Source organism: Manis javanica, chromosome 9, assembly GCF_040802235.1.
Source record: "Manis javanica isolate MJ-LG chromosome 9, MJ_LKY, whole genome shotgun sequence".
In the NCBI taxonomy this organism is placed as follows: Eukaryota; Metazoa; Chordata; class Mammalia; order Pholidota; family Manidae; genus Manis; species Manis javanica.
Genome location: NC_133164.1, coordinates 100858530 through 100875927, shown reverse-complemented (window position 1 = coordinate 100875927; position 17398 = coordinate 100858530). Strand labels below are relative to the sequence as shown.

General features: G+C 50.3%; 1 protein-coding gene and 1 long non-coding RNA gene across 4 annotated transcripts in view; one reads left to right on the top strand and one right to left on the bottom strand.

The window, feature by feature from the left end:
* The window catches only part of ST8SIA5 (ST8 alpha-N-acetyl-neuraminide alpha-2,8-sialyltransferase 5), a 57261-nt gene extending 41832 nt beyond the window's left edge, over nt 1-15429 (top strand). For 2 of the 3 annotated variants that reach the window (XM_073212996.1, XM_073212998.1), the window contains 5 exons: nt 4085-4171; nt 7956-8100; nt 11693-11805; nt 12598-12690; nt 13765-15429. In XM_073212996.1, the coding sequence (XP_073069097.1) occupies nt 4085-4171; nt 7956-8100; nt 11693-11805; nt 12598-12690; nt 13765-14233 (907 nt within the window). In that variant the 3' untranslated portion in view covers nt 14234-15429. The remainder of the gene's footprint in view (nt 1-4084; nt 4172-7955; nt 8101-11692; nt 11806-12597; nt 12691-13764) is intronic. The other variant, XM_073212997.1, reaches the window with a different exon arrangement.
* Nucleotides 10434-14078, bottom strand: LOC140843439 (uncharacterized). Its single transcript, XR_012121213.1, has 3 exons — nt 13946-14078; nt 12079-12297; nt 10434-11766 (listed from the first exon to the last, which is right to left on the bottom strand). It is a non-coding gene; the product is annotated as an uncharacterized lncRNA (long non-coding RNA).
* Nucleotides 15430-17398: the final 1969 nt, after the last annotated feature.

Here is a 17398-nt window from a genome sequence, read left to right as displayed (position 1 = left end):
TGGAATGTTAATGGTGTCTTGGGAGAAAGGAGATGGTGCCTGGGATTAACCCTTTACTTTAAAGAGGATCTCTGTTTTTATGAAACAGTTTGTAAAATATTTTTACACATATTATCTCATCTGATCTTTATAATGACGTTTAAGATTGGCAGGACAGAGGGTCACAGAGGGATTTAATGACTTTTCCCAGGTCACATTGCAAGTTAGAAATGTGAGCCAGGATTCAAGGCTGGGTGTCTGGGCCCTAACTGTGGTCCAGTGTGTGACAGGGCACTGGAGGCACAGAGAATGGGGCCTAGACACTGCTAACAGTTGAACTTGGGACACCAACCTGCAGTATTGCCAGGGCTGTTTCTAGGAGGTGTTTGAGTCATTGGGCAAGCAGGGGCTGCTCTAGGGGCCTGAGGGTTGCAGGGAGCCAGGGAGAGAAGCTGTGGGTGAGCCAGGGTGCTGCTGGGTTATGGCACCTCTCCCCTGTGTCCCATGAGCTTGAGAAGTTAGAGCTGCTGTGGGAGGTTTGGGGAAGCAGAAGGAAGGTGTCAGGATGAGATTACGGGCTCCATCCAACTCCTTAAAGCTGCCAAGAAGGTTTCTTTGTGCTCACTTTTCTCTCTGCCTGGAATACTCTCCCCAGATATTTGTGTGGCTCACTTCCTGAGTCATTTCAGTTCTTTGTGCAGGGTTCTCCTCTTCCAGGAAGTGGATTAACTGGAAAAGGTCACTTCATTTTTCTTCACTTACCACTCCCTGACATGGCATTAATACCTGTCTTTTTCTTTTTCTTTTTCTTTTTCTTAATCATGGCAAGAACCCTTAACATGAGATATACTCTCTTAACAAGTTTTTGGGGCACAATACAGTGCTGCTAACTGTAGGCACTAGTTGTACAGCAGATCTCTAGGATTTATTCATCTGATATAACTGAGACTTTAAACTCATTGAGCAGCAACTCGTCATTTCCCCTTCCCCAAACCCCTGACAACCACTATTCTGTTCTGTTCTATGAGATAGATTATTTCAGATGCCTCATAGGAGTGGAATCACGCTGTGTTTGTCCTTCTGTGACTGGCTTACTTCACTTAGTACAATGTCCTCCATATTCATGCAAGTTGTCATGTATGCCAGGGTCTCCCTTTTTTTTAAGGCTGAATAATATTCTGTTATATGCATATGATGCATTTTCTTTATCCATTGGTTGATCAGTACACATTAGGTTGTTTCCATATTTGGTTATTATGAATAATGCTACAGGGAACGTGGGAGTGCAGGTATTTCTTTGAAATCCTGATTTTAGTTCTTTTGGATATATACTCAGAAGTGGGATTCCTGGACCATATGATAGCTCTAATTTACATTTTTTGAGGTGTGCTTCACACTGTTTTCCATAAAGGTTGCACGGTCTTACATTCCCACCAACAGTACACCAGGGCTCCCTTTCCTCACATCTTTACCAACACTCGTTATCTCCTATTTTTTTGATACTAGCCATCCTAACAGGTGTGAGGTGACATCTCATTGTGGCTTTGATTTGCATTGGCCTGACAATTAGTGATGTTGAACATCTTTTCATGTACCTGTTGGCCTTCTGTAGGTCTTTGGAGAAATGTCTTTTCAAGTCCTTTACCCATTTTAAAATCAGGTTATTTGCTTTTTTGCTGTTGAATTGTAGGAGTTCCTTATATATTTTGGCTATCAACCCCTTACCATGTATATGGTTTGCAATGTTTTCTCCCATTCCGTCTGATGAATTTTCACTGTTGCTTGTTTCCTTTGCTGTGCAGAAGCTGTTTAGTTTGATGTGCTCTATGCTTTTGTCTATGCTTGCTTTCTTGCTGTGCTTTTGTTCAAATCATATGCATATGTATCTGTTTTCCATTTGCCTTCCCGACTGGTACTTAAGCTTCATGTGAGCAGGGAGTTTGTTCACCACTGTATCCCCAGTTCTTGCCATATAGAGGAATTTGATAAATTGTCATAGACTCTATTTGAACTCAGACTTATTAAATCATTCATTAATTTATTGATATACTCAACAGATATTTACCACTCACCTGCTATGTTCCTTAGCACTGGTTTTCAGTGAACTCAGGCATGATCTCCTGTCCCCATGGTATTTCCTGTCTAGTGGGAAAGATCAGGAGTAAGTTATGACAGGTTATGGGTTTTACGAAAGGGGGAAGTACAGGGGACCATCAGTGAGCACAGTGAGGCAGTTCAGTCTAACAATGATCATAACTTATAACTATCAGGCACTTTCCATGTGTCAACACACTTAGTCCTTCCTTGCATCATCTTACTGAATAATCTTAACAAAGTTAGGTGGGTGAACAATAATCTACTATTATTCTTATTTTATAGCTGAGAAAATTGAGGCTCAGAGAGGTCAAATAATCTGCCAGAGGTCCCATGGTTAGTAGATGTCTGAACTGAGTCTGAGGCCCAAATCCCCTCCTGGCTCCAAAATTCATGTGCCCAGTCACTATCCTTTAGGACTTTTCCTGCAGTCATCCCTCCTTCCACCAGTCATATGTTCCCTTATTTGGGAACAACTCTTTTCCCTCTGATTAAACACAGGGAGATACAGCTCAGCAAAATGAACCCTTTTCACTTTATGGTTAAGTGAGTATTTGCCTTTTTTGGAATTGTGGACCCCTTTGGGAAGCTAATGAAATCTTCATGCTCTTGCTAAGATGTGCACATCAGTGAGTAGACATGGGATCTTGCCGATAATTCAGAGGGCTCAGGAGTTCCCATAAGCCCTTTAGTGAACCCTAGAACAAGAACCACATTGGCAGTAGTTTTTTGATAAATGCCCAGCATCTAGGGGCTGGTCACTTCCCCATTTATGATCAAACCAAAGTGACTTTATTTAAAGGGCTGCTCTGTCTACCAGTGCCCAAGACCAGTCAGCTCCTAAACTGGTCCATAGCCAGGCAACATGAACATCCATAGAATTCCTGGCCCTGGGATGGGGACTGTGGATGGCTAACAGAAAGATATCATGGCTCTGCCTTTAAGGAACTTGTGAGCTATCCAGCATTTCCCAGTATTTCTGGGGAACTCTAGTCTGATGTGCTACTCAATAGAAAAAGGGTTCCATGACCCAATTCTCTATGCTGGTTCCAGTCAAAGGGAAACCACTACATGATATAGACATTCCCTTTCCAGAGAGTGCTTTAGGATATCAGAAACTGAGATATTTTAAAACTGACTGGCATAAAGCTCTGCAGATGGCTTTTCACAAAAGGTGCATGTCTCAGGCTTCTCATTTCTTCTTTTTTGCCTTCTGGAAATTGTCATCTGACCTTGAGAAAGGAGAAAGAGAAGGGCGTGCCCTTGTAGTGAGCCCTACTGTGTGCTGAGCACCGCTGGAGTGAGTTACAGACTTTCCACTAGGGGGTGTGGTCTCATGCCCTTTATAGACAGTGTTCCTGGAAGAACCTGGGGTCCTTGGGGGTGGTCACGGGAGGCAGAATGTTTTGAAATGTATCTGGAGTTGTTTTAATTAGACATGGAAAGTCATACAGACATGGAAATAACTATCATGAAGGAAGAAGATTTTATATTCACAAATCCCTGGAGACAGGAAGCCAGGAACACCATGCAGAGCTACATGGAGAAGCACCAGGGTTGGAGCGTGGGCAGAAGGGGCAAGGGGAAAACATGGGCCAGAGCCTTATCTTGGTTTTCATGGGAAGAAATGGGCAAGGCAGGGTCGAAAGGTTTAGGATTGGCTTGTTTGAATAATTTGGTGGGCTTGGAGCATAGGTACTACCCCTGGTTGTCTGACACTTGGCTCTGAGATAATTAGTCCCAGAGACTGACTGGTGGCTCAGTTGATAAAGGAGGCACTTGAGGATGTGGGCTCTGGACTGGTTGGTTTGCACGTGAAAGGCAGACCTGCAGTTATTTGCTATTTCTAGGAATTGGCAAGGACCAGACATCAAAGCATCAAGAATACAGAAAATAAGAAAATACAGTTAATACAAAGGACTGGCTTTGGCATATGTAGGAGATGTTTGGGAATGGCAACCCTTTGTCCAGCCTGGTCCTTTCATGCCCTCTCTGTCCTCCACTCCCAAAGGGTGAAGCAGTCGGAGCTGTTCGACAGGTGGAAGAGCCTCCAGATGTGCAAATGGGCAATGAACATCTCTGAAGCCAACCAGTTCAAGTATCTATGATGCGTCTGTCCCCCAGCCCTGCTGCTTGTGTGGTTCTCCACCCTGCCACCTCTCCAGATCTTCCCCATCTTGCAGGGCCCAGCCCCCAGGGCCATCTTACCTGGAGTGGGCCCCACAGGGCTTTGGAATCTGGGCAGAGGGAGGTTCTGGCATGGCACAGGCTGAGGCAGGCACCTTGCTGGGTGCTGTCCTCCATAATCTCGCTCTTTGCCCTGGCAGCAGCCCTGCGAGGGCGGTGGTGCTGTCTCCAGTCCAGTTCCGTAACAGTACAGTGATCTGCTCACGGGCTCCAGCAGGCCTGTGTGTAAAGGCACATTAAGCGTCTTCTGTGGCTGCCTCCCCTGCTCTATCCTCACTCCTGGGAGAGTGGCTCCAACTCGGCAGCCTCCTAGTTTCTTACAGCCTGCCCCGGATGTTGGAACCCTGCTGCAGATTTTCTAATTGCTCTCTATCCAGAATTGATGGATTATAAATTCTGCCCAGAGAGGCAAGAGCTATATCTTAAAACTCTCCTGTCTTTGAGAGCTAAGCAGCTAGCAGCTGTCCAAATATTCTTTTGATTCATGGCGAACTATAGGGTCCTCTCCACCTCTAAAATCCTATGAGTTTATGGTAGTATTTTAGTGCAGATAGACCGCACTAAATGGAATTGACGGGATCTTGAGAATGTGTATAAACTGGATTTAGGCAACTCAGGTCATAGTTAAATATACTGAGGAGTCATTGGCATGAAGGAATCCTACATGGCAGGCTATGAAAAACAAATACCATGAAATATTTTGTATTTTCTTTATAAGGCATTTGTAAGAGCTTGCTGCAATTCCAGGCTAAGTGTGGAGAGGGAGTAGTAGTTTTAAGTAGCGCATTTTTAGAAATGTGAAGAGTAGGTCCAGGAGCCCCAAACCAGAGGCCTCGGTGAGACTGCAGATTCCCAGTTAAGACATGCTGGTACTCTGCAGAGACCCACCCACTATGAAAGTAGAATGTGAACTTGAACAAACTGCTGGGAGATGGGGCAACAGGTCCAAGAGCTGAGTAGCAAGGGCAGCCCCAAATCCACCCCTTAGAAGTGTTCCTGTGGGCACCGTACAGGCAGGTATCCTGGGGGTGGGCGAGGCCTGAGCACACTGTGGGTGTGGCTGGTAGGCACTCAGCACTGATGGGGTCAATGAGATGCTGATGTTGTCCAGACTAAGAGATGGACAGAAGCCTCAGCAATGGGATTCACACACCCCTAAGGAAATAACAAAGCAATAGGAAGATGATGTGGCAAGAGGAAAACAGAGATCAGGATGGGGGCCTTTGACAGGACTCAGCCAGCAGCACTGTCCAGGCAGAGGCTCCAGGGAAGCTGAGATCCTGCTTGGGGCAGAGGTGGGGAGCGGTTTCAGGTATAGGAAAGGGAGGTGACCTCTGGTCTGACCCTGCTCTAAATAGAAAAACCTTCAAGGCCAGTGGGTTGCCTCCCTTTGCTCTCATTTCAAGTTCACTGAACAGTGCTGAGATTCTTAATTCAGGTTTATAAGAACCTGGGGCAGTGAAATTGGGGGGTGGTGAGAGGAGTGCGTTGGAAGACACACATGAGCATTCCAGTTACAGGAATGTTCTGTCACAGGCCTTCCCTGCCCTACTGCCTGCAGATGGACACACTGGCATTCTGGTTTAGCTGTTAGTTTGTAATGCTGACCCATGTTCCCTGCGTGGCCAGGCCTCTGGCCTCCCTACTGGGAAGCCTTAGCCATATTCTGAAACCCAACACTCTACAGGAAAGACTGCTCTCTGCGCCCAGCAGCCAGCTGAGCTCCCCAGTGAGGTCCCTGCTAGAGGTGAAGTTGTAAAAAATAATTTGTGTGATCATCCTGACTTTGGCAACCTGGAGCCAGAATTACACAGGGGGAGCAGTGGAAGAGCCAACCCTGCATTATACATATGAGGAAACTGAGGCCCAAGAGGGAAAGAGACCTGCCCAGAACCTACAGCTGGTGGTGGCGGCAGAGCAGAAACTGGAAGTCAGGGCTCTTGACACCAGGCTGGCAGCCCAAGTTGTCATCCTTGGGTGTGAACTTTCCGGAAAGCTCCTTCTCAGCTTCTGTTGATCGTCATCATCTGGGCTCTGTGGAGAAAGCGTTCCTGTCTTCCAGGGCGGCCTGGATGCCAGAGGTGACCATACTTGGTTGGGGGAAGAAGGCCAGGGTGGACTCAGCCCATTGCTGCTGTTTTAGAAGAAAGTGGATCCGTGTGGGTTCGAAGCCCCTGACATGAGAGGGTGGCAGTCAAGTCCAGCTCCTCTGCAAACAGGGTGGAGGGCTTTGGGGCCCCAGGGCAGGAGAAGCAAGATGTGCCCAGAATCCGACCCCATCACCAAGCCTCTCTGCACCCCTCAGAGGAGGCACAGCTGGTGGAGCACCAGCTGCAGAGGAGAAACGGGCTCCTCTGGCCTGGCTGCCTCCCAGGCCCACCTCATCAGCCACATTCTCCTTGAAGGGTTTCTTTTTTCTTTTAAGCCTGCTTGCATCATCTGAGCCTTAACCCTTCTGTAGCTCATGTTTGAGTGTCTTTGTGAGTGAACACCACAGTGGTCTTTTTCTCTTTTTTAAAAATAATGAACTGAAAACTCTTCAGAGCCAGCTTCTACTTTCTGCAGGAAGTCATCCAGTATCGACCTGACATCCCAGTTTCTGACCCTTTCCTTCTAAATGATTGGAACTGCACATTTCTGTTGACTGTGTCTGTCTTTGTTTTTTTGCCCCCATCAGACAAGGTGAATGCCTGTGTGGAGTCTGATATGGGGGCCAAGAACCTAAGGAAGGGTTCTGCACCCATGGGTTTTCCTTTAGGGCTGAATAAATAGCATGTTTCCAGGAAACAGTAAGATGCACAGCAGATGTTGATGAAAGCCCCGGTGACATTGGTGAAAGCCCTGGTGACCTTGAGGAAAGCCCTGGTGACCCTGGTGAAAGCCCTGTTTACCTTGAGGAAAGCCCCAGTGACCCTGGTGAAAGCCCCAGTGACCCTGGTGAAAGCCCCGTGACACTGGTGAAAGCCCTGGTGACCCTGGTGAAAGCCCCAGTGATGCTGGTGAAAGCCCCAGTGACCCTGGTGAAAGCCCCGTGACACTGGTGAAAGCCCTGGTGACCCTGGTGAAAGCCCCAGTGATGCTGGTGAAAGCCCCAGTGACCCTGGTGAAAGCCCTGGTGACCCTAGTGGAAGCCCCAGTGACCCTGGTGAAAGCCCCAGTGACCCTGGTGGAAGCCCCAGTGACCTTGGTGAAAGCCCCGGTGACCTTGAGGAAAGGCCCACTGAGGAATGATTCCTCCTGCAGTCAGCAGGCACCTGGTTGTTGAACGCTCGCATGACCAACACTGTGCAGCATCTGGAGAGGCAGGGTCCCTGCCATCAGGTGGCTTCATGCAAGCAGGGAGGGAGTTGGCAGCTAAGGAGATGGGTGGTATCCAGTCTGTGCCCAGCCCTTCAGAGCCTGTGTGGTCGGTGGGGGCGGGGTAGCTGGGATCTCACAGAGACAAACCTGGCTGGAGCATGAGAGGCCAGCATCGGGAGAAGAGAGGCCCGGGTGCCTGCGGAGAGTCAAAGGGTGAGGGGACAGCATGAGCACAGGTGTGTGTGGGGGAGGGATGAGCTCAGGGAGGCCTGGGTGGCAGAGAACGGTGCTCCCTGCTGTCCCTGTGGGCCCGCAGTTCCTCTACCCCTGCACTCTTAGAGAAGCTCTTCCCTGCCCTGTGTCACCAGTGCCCCTATTTGCCTCCTGCCCGGCAGGTCCACTCTGTCCAGGTGCTGCAATGCCCCTTCCTTCCTCTTCACCACTCAGAAGAACACCCCCCTGGGGACAAAGCTCAAGTATGAGGTGGACACCAGTGGCATCTACCACATCAACCAGGAGATCTTCCGCATGTTTCCCAAGGTGTGGCTTTGGGGTGGGGGGCTTGTTGGGGGGCGGTGATGACGCCGGCCCTCAGTGGCCCTCAGTGGCCTTGCCCATGTGATTTGGCATCACTCTGCTGTGCCCTCTGCACCCTCTTGTCCTGATCCTGCTTGGCTATCCTCTGGGGCTCAGCAGACTATCCTCTGGGCTTCCTGGGGTTCAGTCTGGGCACAGCAAACACCATCTGGTTATTTTTTTAGTGAGTTTTGGCAAGAAAGTAGCTGCAAAATTTTGGTTATTGCACTGTCTGCAAGGACATCCTGAAGCTATCTGAGAGAATGATTAAGCATTTGTCCCCACCTGAGAGAGGCAAAGAGCAAAAACATACACATGAAGGTGTGTGCACAAGAAATCCCAAACCAATACAAAGCCAGGCACTGAAACTGAAAGACTAACCTTGCACTGGATGACCTTGGCTAGTTACCATGTCTGCCACTGCCTCAGCCTCCCAGTCTATAACACTGGCATTTGGACTAAGAATAGGTCTGGCTGCTTACAACAGAAAATCTAAAATATCAGGGACTTCAACAAGATAAACATTTATTTTTTTCCTTTCATATAAAGTCTGGAGGTAGGCTGTTCATTCAGCGCTAGCACGGTGGCCCCCTGGTCACTGGGGACCACTGGGTAAGCGATCCACATGAGTGAACTGCTCAGATCACTGATGCTCAGGAGCACACACTCTCTTCTGGCCTGATCACTGCATCAGACTTAGAGAAGGGGCCCTGCAGCTGCATGTCAGCTGATTCTGATGGTTAGTTACCATCTGAAGAGGAAGAGGATTCATGAGAGCTGTTCATAACCACCTCCTGGAGAGCGCGGGGCCCAGGGTAGGACTGAGTTTATAGAAATGCTGAGTGGGGTTGTGTTCAGGTCTTTCTGGATAAAAATCTGAGGGCCCGGCCTGCCCTGCCCCAGGAAAGTGCCAATGAAACAAAGTCCATAGTTCCCCTGTGTTCGGTTACTTGCACCAGCGGGTACTGGTAAGATTGGGTAGCATGCGGGCACCAGAGAGGAGCTGAATGTGGATAGATGTCATCACAGTGCTGGAGGACAGTGGGATGCAAGCCATCCCTATGAGGTGGGTCTTGCAAGGCCTGGAATACAAAACTGGTGACAGCAGGTGGACTCGCATCTCATGCAGGTTAATGCCAGTGGGTGATGCCCAGCCTGTTATGACATACGGGTCCAAGGAGGGCCACACATACAGACCACCGAGGCCAGGGAATTAGAGCAGGGGTTGCCAAATGTTTTCTGGAAAGGGCCAGAGAGTAAATATTTTAAGCTTTGTAGGCCATATGGTCCCTGCCACAGCTACTCACCTTTATCGTTTTAGCACAAAGCAGTCATGGACATGAGTAAATGAGTGCTGTGCTATGTTCCAATAACCGTAACTCCTGTTATATGCTGAAATTTGAATTTCACATAATTTTTACATGTCATGAAGTATTCTTCTTCTGATTTTTTTTCCTAACTATTTAAAAATATAAAATTCATTCTGAGCGTGTGGGCTCTGCAGAAACAGGCAGTAGGTCAGATGTAACCATAATTAGCCACCCTGAACTAGAGCATGTGACAGAGAAGTGTTATCCAAACTTGTCTAGGGGTAAATATTTCTTCGGGTTTGTAAAAGCTTTTTGGTTTCCTGCCCCACCATAGAGATTCTGCTTCTGTGGTTCTGGAGTGGAGCCCAGGAATTTATATTTTCAGAAAGTGCCCCAGGTCATTCTTGATTTACAGAAGTTTGGGAAACATTGACATAGAACATAAAAAGCCTTTGATGACCTCTCCAAAGGTGACTTTAGTCTTTTCCTTTCTTTGGTAAAAGTCAAACAATGCAGTTCTCCCCACTGGCCGTGAGATACCCTTGTGTTCCCCATCCTGGCCCACGGGCCTGTGCCTCCAGGGGCAATGGGCCACAGAGGACAGCTTCCCCCAGATGGAGTCGGCATCTCCTTCAGGTTTAGCCGAATTCCTGAGGAATGCATGGCGGTGGGATGGTCCATGATCCTGTCTGGCAGTTGGTCTCCCTGGAGCCCCAGGTGCTGCCCAGGGCTGCTCACACAGAGCTGATCAGCCCCATATACTAGGACAGCAGGCTCCTGGCTGTCAGAGGCAGGAGGGACCTTGGGGCCACCCAATAGTAACAACTGGGTCTCCAAGCTGAGATTCCTCTGCCGTGGGTAGACTTTTCATTTATACCAGTGGTTCTCAACCTGGGGTGGGGTGGGGGGTGCTGGGGGGTTGGGAATGTTTGGCAATATTTGGTGACATTTTTGGTTGTCAGGACCAGGGGCTTCTCTTGACATCTAATGAGGAGAGGCCAGGGATGCTGCCAAATATTCTATAGTGTAAAGGCCATACCCCCACAACAAGGAATGATCTGGTCCAACAGGCCAATAAGCCATGCTGAGAAACTGCTTTTTATCATCTCATGTTATTATCCTCATTTTACAGATGGAATAACTGAGTCACTGAGAGCTCAAAAAACTTGTGCATGGTTGCTTCACCTCACTATGGGGCAAAACTAGGATTAGACTTGGGTCTTTTGCCTGTAGTACCCAATCCTGGTTTGCCCTGGACTTTCCTGGTTTGGCCAAAAGGAAGTCCTGCATCCAGGGGCTGGGCACACCAGGGTGGTTGGCTGGACTCCAGGTCTGTAGTTCTACCCTGGGCCACATGGCTATCTAGCTCTGTCTGCCTCAGGTTGCCCAGATGGGGACTGTGACCTAGAGCAGGGACGTGGCAGAACCAGGTCTCCTAAGTCTCAGGCCAGTATTTGCTTTTTCCTGCCAACTTGCCTGTGGTCCCCAGGCATGCCCAGGGGACCTTTGTGGGCAGCCAGGGCCCAAACCAAGGCGGCCCTGCCAGTTAAGGTGTGACAAGGACAAAGTACTGTGAGATGGTCACTGCCAGGGCTCGCTCGAGTGCCATCATCACTCAGAGTTGGTCCTGGGCTCCCCTAAACCCAGAGCTTTTTCTTTGCAGAGACCCCAGGTGTCCCAGCTTCTTACTGCTCCCCTAATGTGGCCTCGCTTGCTCACCTGCTGGTCTCTTGTCCCATGTCCTTGCCACTGCCAAGTCCTGGCATCTGTTCCAGCCCTATGTCCTTGCTGTGGAGTGGAGAGAGGATCTGCACCTTGCCCTGAGCTGAAAGGGTGAGGGACTGTTTAGGGCCCTGGTGCCTGGATGGCCCTGCCCCCATCTCTGCCACATTAGCCCCCAAAACATCTGCATTAATCAATAAAAAAATGCACACTAGGAGTCATACAGAAGATGAGCTCCCAAATCAAGGCCAACAGGACTCACCATAACCCATACTCTCTTCTTTCTGGAAACCTGAGGCATCCCAGGGATTACTGAAAAAGGCTATGAGACCCGGCCTCTGCTTCCAGCTCATTCATAATTGACCATGGAACTAAGAACAAGTGTCTCTTCTCATCTGTAAAGTGGAATAACCACTCTTCTCTCACACTTCCTGCAAGGCTGTCTTGTGGGTCCAGAGGTGGGAGCAGCAGATGAAGGCCCAGGCGAGTTCCACTCTGAGAGCTGTGCTCCTGTCTCCCCGCAGGACATGCCCTACTACCGGTCCCAGTTTAAGAAGTGTGCAGTGGTGGGCAATGGAGGCATCCTGAAGAACAGCCACTGTGGGAGGGAGATCAACAGCGCTGACTTTGTCTTCCGGTAAAGAATCCCCTAGGTCTGCACCTGCTGCTCCAACCCCCACGGCCCTCCCCTCATGCCCTTCCTCCTGTGGTGCTCCACCTCCAGTGCTCAGATGCTGCCCTTCTAGTGATCTGTCCCCCCACTCCCACACCTGCAGACCCTCCTGCTTTGGGTGGTTCCTTTCTCTCTTCAGCCCTGACCCTTTGGAAAAGTGGCTGAACCTCTTGGGTCCTTACCCTCTGTATCTGCAGAATGGGAGGTGAGGAAAGAGTATAACAGATGAGGACTCACAGGGGCTGTGCAGATCTGCTGGTGAGGCCATCTGGGCAGCCATCTCCCTGGTAGGGTTCTACCCTTCCAGAAGCAGTGCTTGAAACCAGGGCAGCCTGTGGCTGGCAGCAATGTTGGCTTCACCCTGACTTAACTAAGCTAGAGACTGTTCCTTGGATTTCTTCTTCCTTATGTGGAGCCCCCTCTTATCTCGTTGGGATCTTCATTCACACCGTTAACCTGGATAAAGAAGATGGATAAAGCCTGGTTGAAAAAAACAGCTTCAAACAAAGAGACTTCCTCTGAGGCTGCAGTGGGATCTCATGGGTCATGGATCCCCAATCACTGGGCCTCTCAGGGATGGTGTGGGAAGGGATTGAACTTGCCCCTTCATTCTTGAGCCACAACGATGCCACTCTGCTGGCTGCCTCTGCCCACCCTGCCCATATGATCACCACCCCTCTTTCCACACCCTCACCTGCCAGCTCTATCCAGAATGACTGGCCCCATGTCTCTAGTGTTGCCTCTTCTCTTCTGCAGGTGCAACCTACCCCCCATCTCGGAGAAGTACACCATGGATGTGGGGGTAAAGACGGATGTAGTCACTGTGAACCCCAGCATCATCACAGAGAGGTCAGTGGCCCTCTTTATGGACTTGAGCTGTCCCATATGGTAGCCATTAGTCATACATGGCTGCTGGCCACTGGAAATGTGGCTATCCAGATTGAGATGTGCCTTTTGTAAGCTTAAGACACACACCTAATTTCATAGACTTAATATGAGAGAGAGGATGGACCACATCTCAGTAATTGTTTATATTGATTACATGTTGAAATGGTAGTATTTTGGGTCTATCAGTTTAAATAAAATATTATAAAAATTAAATGTAATATAATAATTTTACCCATTTCTTTCTACTTACTTAAATGTGCTCACTAGGACATTTAAGATTACATATTTGGCCTGCATTATTCTTCTTTTGGACAGTGCTGGTCTAGACTTTCTTCACCTAGAGATGGGCCAGAGAGCCTTCCATTGTGTGATGCAAAGATCTCACCCCCCCACACCCAGATTCCCTCCTGGGGTCTGTCTGGGAGGCTCCAAGCGAGGGTTTAGTGTGTTAAAACTCCAACCAGAGGCATAGTCACATATCTAGATCAGACGAAGGGTAAGAGGAGGGCCGGCCAGTGGCAGGGGAGTGGAGGGGATGGTGGTAAGTTAGGTGAGAGGCCCAGAGACACTTACAGATGCAGTAGGGTGAGGGAGCATTCAGAGAGGTGAGAGGTGAGAGGTGAGAGGTGAGCCACCCAGGGGGCTGTTGCAAGTAAAGAAATGTTGAGCAGGAGGATGCAAGGACAGGCAGATTGGGTTTGTGTCCTTCTTGTGGAGCTGGGGGTAGGCAATGCCGACGGGTGGGTGCCCTGAGGGCTCCAGGGTGAGCCTCCACACACCCTCACCATTTCTCTCTGAATCCGCCCTGGGACACCCTCACCCATTTGAGTCAAGCGTTGCCCTCCCTGGATGTGTGTCCCTTTGCATCCAGATTGTCTTCCCCTGTGTCCCTTACAAAACTATGGCTGTGCTCAAGGAGGGCGGGACGAGAGGTGTAGGAGGTGAAAGAAGGCGGGGTGGGACCCCACGGTGTGGGGAGGGGGTGGCAGGGCATGGCAGTGGGTGGCCAACCCTCCCACCCTGACGCCCGCCCAGGTTCCACAAGCTGGAGAAGTGGCGGCGGCCCTTCTACCGGGTGCTGCAGGTGTACGAGAACGCCTCGGTGCTGCTGCCCGCCTTCTACAACACTCGCAACACCGACGTGTCCATCCGCGTCAAGTACGTGCTGGACGACTTCGAGTCGCCGCAGGCCGTCTACTACTTCCATCCGCAGTACCTCGTCAACGTGTCGCGCTACTGGCTCAGCCTGGGCGTGCGCGCTAAGCGCATCAGCACCGGCCTCATTCTGGCTACGGCGGCGCTCGAGCTCTGCGAGGAGGTGCACCTGTTTGGCTTCTGGGCCTTCCCCATGAACCCCTCGGGCCTCTACATCACCCACCACTACTATGACAATGTCAAGCCCCGCCCGGGGTTCCACGCCATGCCCTCTGAGATCTTCAACTTCCTGCACCTGCACAGCCGCGGCGTCCTCCGCGTACACACGGGCACCTGCAGCTGCTGCTGAGCATGGCACTGGCCGCCAGCCACCCGGCAAATGGAACCTCGTTCCCCCTCGCCTCCTGGCATTGAGGCTGCCAGTTCCTCGGTCGGTCCGCTTTCCTCTGTTTGGGTCCTGAGAGTCGGGAGGCAGGGATAGGGGCCGGGGCAGCGTCAGCTCTGAGCTAGGCGCTCGGGGCCTCCTCAGGGCCCTGCACGGGCAGCATGCTGCTGGGCCACTCCTCAAGATTCGAGACTTGCAAGTGAACAAGGCACATTTCCACTCAATTTTAGCATCCCAGTGAGCACAAATGGTAGCGGCCTTGTCACAGCTAAAGGCCCTGCAGAGAATGGAAAAGAGGGAGACTGCACATGGAGCACCCTCAAGATTTTATTCAGGCTTTTGGGCGCCTGAGTTTTATATTGAGGCCTCCGCCATGAGTTGCTCTCTAGAATCGCAGAGCTTATATACCAACCCAGCGGCCAGAACTTCCTGGGAAGCAGAGTGGTTCAGGGAGGTCCAGGGCCTTGCCAGCCGAGGTCACTCCAACCGAGCCCTGCCGTCTAATGTGAAGCCTCCATGTTAGCACCTTGGCTGAGACACTGTCAGCTGAGAGGAGCCACTCCCTTTTCAACATGTCCTCAGACACACACAGCCTGGGTGCCTCCGTGTTCTGTCCTGTGTTGATCTTTTGATGAGAAGGACCAGCCATTTGCACTAAGGTTTTCAAGCCAATGTTACCGACTCAAGTGCTTGCAGTTTGCTTCCTCTTGTCACCTTGTTTTCAGCTCTGTTTGACCAGGAGTTATTTAACAGATCCATTCCTCTTTATGTTCCCAAATACTGCAGACTCCCACTATCTCATGTTCCTGAAACGGGACTGTAAGGCTCCAGGCCAGAAAGTGCTGACAACTGACTGTTGAGCTTAGCACACCATGGTCTCCCACACCAGCATCACTGGGGTTTCTACTCACACCACACAGCCTGGCGGCCTTCCCACACGTGGACCTGCAGGGCTAGTGCTTCGGGAAGCGAGCTGTGGCTAGGCTAAAAGGGGTTAACATGTCACATCCAGAATCTGCTCCCTCTGTCTCCCCCATGGTGTTCCCGCCATTAATGAGCTGTTCTCACAGACACCCTTGGTAAATTGCCTTAGAGCTTAGCTTTGTGGAATCATAGACTGCTCATGCTGGACAGACTTCAGCCCCTCCCTCCCTCCCTTCCATCCTGCCTCTCTCCCTTCTCCCCATCTTCCTTTCTTCCCTCCCTCCCTTAAACTTTTCCAGAAGCCTATTCTACTTTGGTCCAGGTTGGGCTGGGAAGACATGACGACAAATACAGGCAGCACCTCTGTCTTCTTGGGGGGAGGCCAGAGCCCATGGTCAGGCATCCTGGGGCTCTGAGGAGGATGGAGAGCTGGGAGAGTGCAGCAGGAGCAGGGCCCACCCCAGCCCCCTGCTTTCACAGGCAGATCAGCAGGCCCATTCAGTGAGGGACAGAGGAGAGCTCAGGCCCTGTCCCGGGCCCCCAGTCTCCTGATCCAGGGCTTCTTTCTTGGCAAAAATCCTGTGTTTTGGCTTGTACTTCATGTTGGTGGGTCGCTGTGGAGCGTGTGCTCCATGCATAACACCACTAAATGCTGACCTTCCACCTCTATTCTGAGCTCTCGTCCTGACTGGGGAAGGCTCAGGCTGCTCTGAGCCTCAGGCTGCTTGTCTGGAGAGTGGGGAAGTAGCCAGTGAGGCTGAGTAGGCCCAGATACGTGGCAAACCAGGAGAAACTACATGAGGACGGTGGGTGGTGATGCTTTCTTGAGCTCTTCCTGTTTATCCCAAGGAAGGAACTGTGGGAGAGATTCCCGTTAACTGAAATTTCCAGCCACTTGTTTGTGGTTAATTGCGCCCAGTTCTTGAAACCATGGAATGTCAGAACTGGAAGGCTCTTAAGACCATTTTGTCCCACATAAGGAAACAGACCCAGAACAGGGAGGTGATCTGGGTCAGCATGCCCGGGGATCCTCTGAGTGCCTGCCATGGACAGAGGCTTTATTGGAAGTCCTCTGGGTAATATTTCTGTGACAGAAGGGGCAGTGTTTAGGGGAAGGAGAGGTTCTGGACATCAGGGTTCCCACCACTGAGGGTGTCATGGGTTTGTGTTGGCCCCAGCCAGGGCCCTTACAGCATCTGGGGGTGGGGCAGAAGGGTCCGTTCCCACATAGGAGTTAGGACTCCTGGCTCATGGTCCCACTTCTGCTTATGGTTCTTAGAGTAAATTTCTTCATCCCCCTTTGGGTCTCAGTTTCCCTATCTCTCTAACTAGAGGTTTAGAAAAGATCTCTAGGGTCTCTATAATCTCAATTTTTGGGGAAGATATTCATTATATATGGATCTAAGCCATAAATAATATTTATCATTATAATAGCTAAGATGTATTGGTTCTCATTCTGTGTTAGGCTCTACACTATGCATTTTCTTTGCATTATTTCTTATAATCATAACAAACCCCCTTAGGAAAGAAGGCTCCCATCAGACAGGTAAGGAGACAGGCTCAGAGTGATTCACTGACTTGCCCATGGTCAGGCATCCAGCGAAGGAAACTATACCCAGGTCTGTAGAATCCCATGCCTGTGCTCCAAACCTCTTTCTCAGCTGCTTCTCAGCCAGTGTCACCAGAGGGGGAAATGAGGGATCCTGATGGAGATAAATTGCATGGTGGTGCTGGGCCCTGCTCTAGAGACAAATACTCTAGGGGATGGTCACGGGTCTGGGAGGCTGTCTCTGCTTGTAAGTGTCCTCCCCTCCCCTCCTCCCGCCTCATACCAGTAGAGCATATGCCATTCTTGCACTGCGGGTGGGGGCATGGGGATGAGCTGAGGACACCTCTACATTTTGCAGGTGAGAAGAGATGCCCAGAAAGGGTACATGTTAGATGTACCAATATGTTGGGTGACCTGTCCAAGGCCTCATGGCCAACTGGTGCATCAGCTGGGACTTCCCCAGGCCCCTGATTTCCAGACCACACTCTTTCTCTCACAGCCAGTGTTTGTAGGGAAACAAATTTTTCAAAGGCACGGGGAGTCCAGGGCATTGACTCGAGAAGCCCCCACCATGTTTCTCACAGCCCTGTCACCATCACACTGTGCAGTACAGATTGCTGGTGAAATTCTTATTTAAGGGAAATCAATTCCCCCAC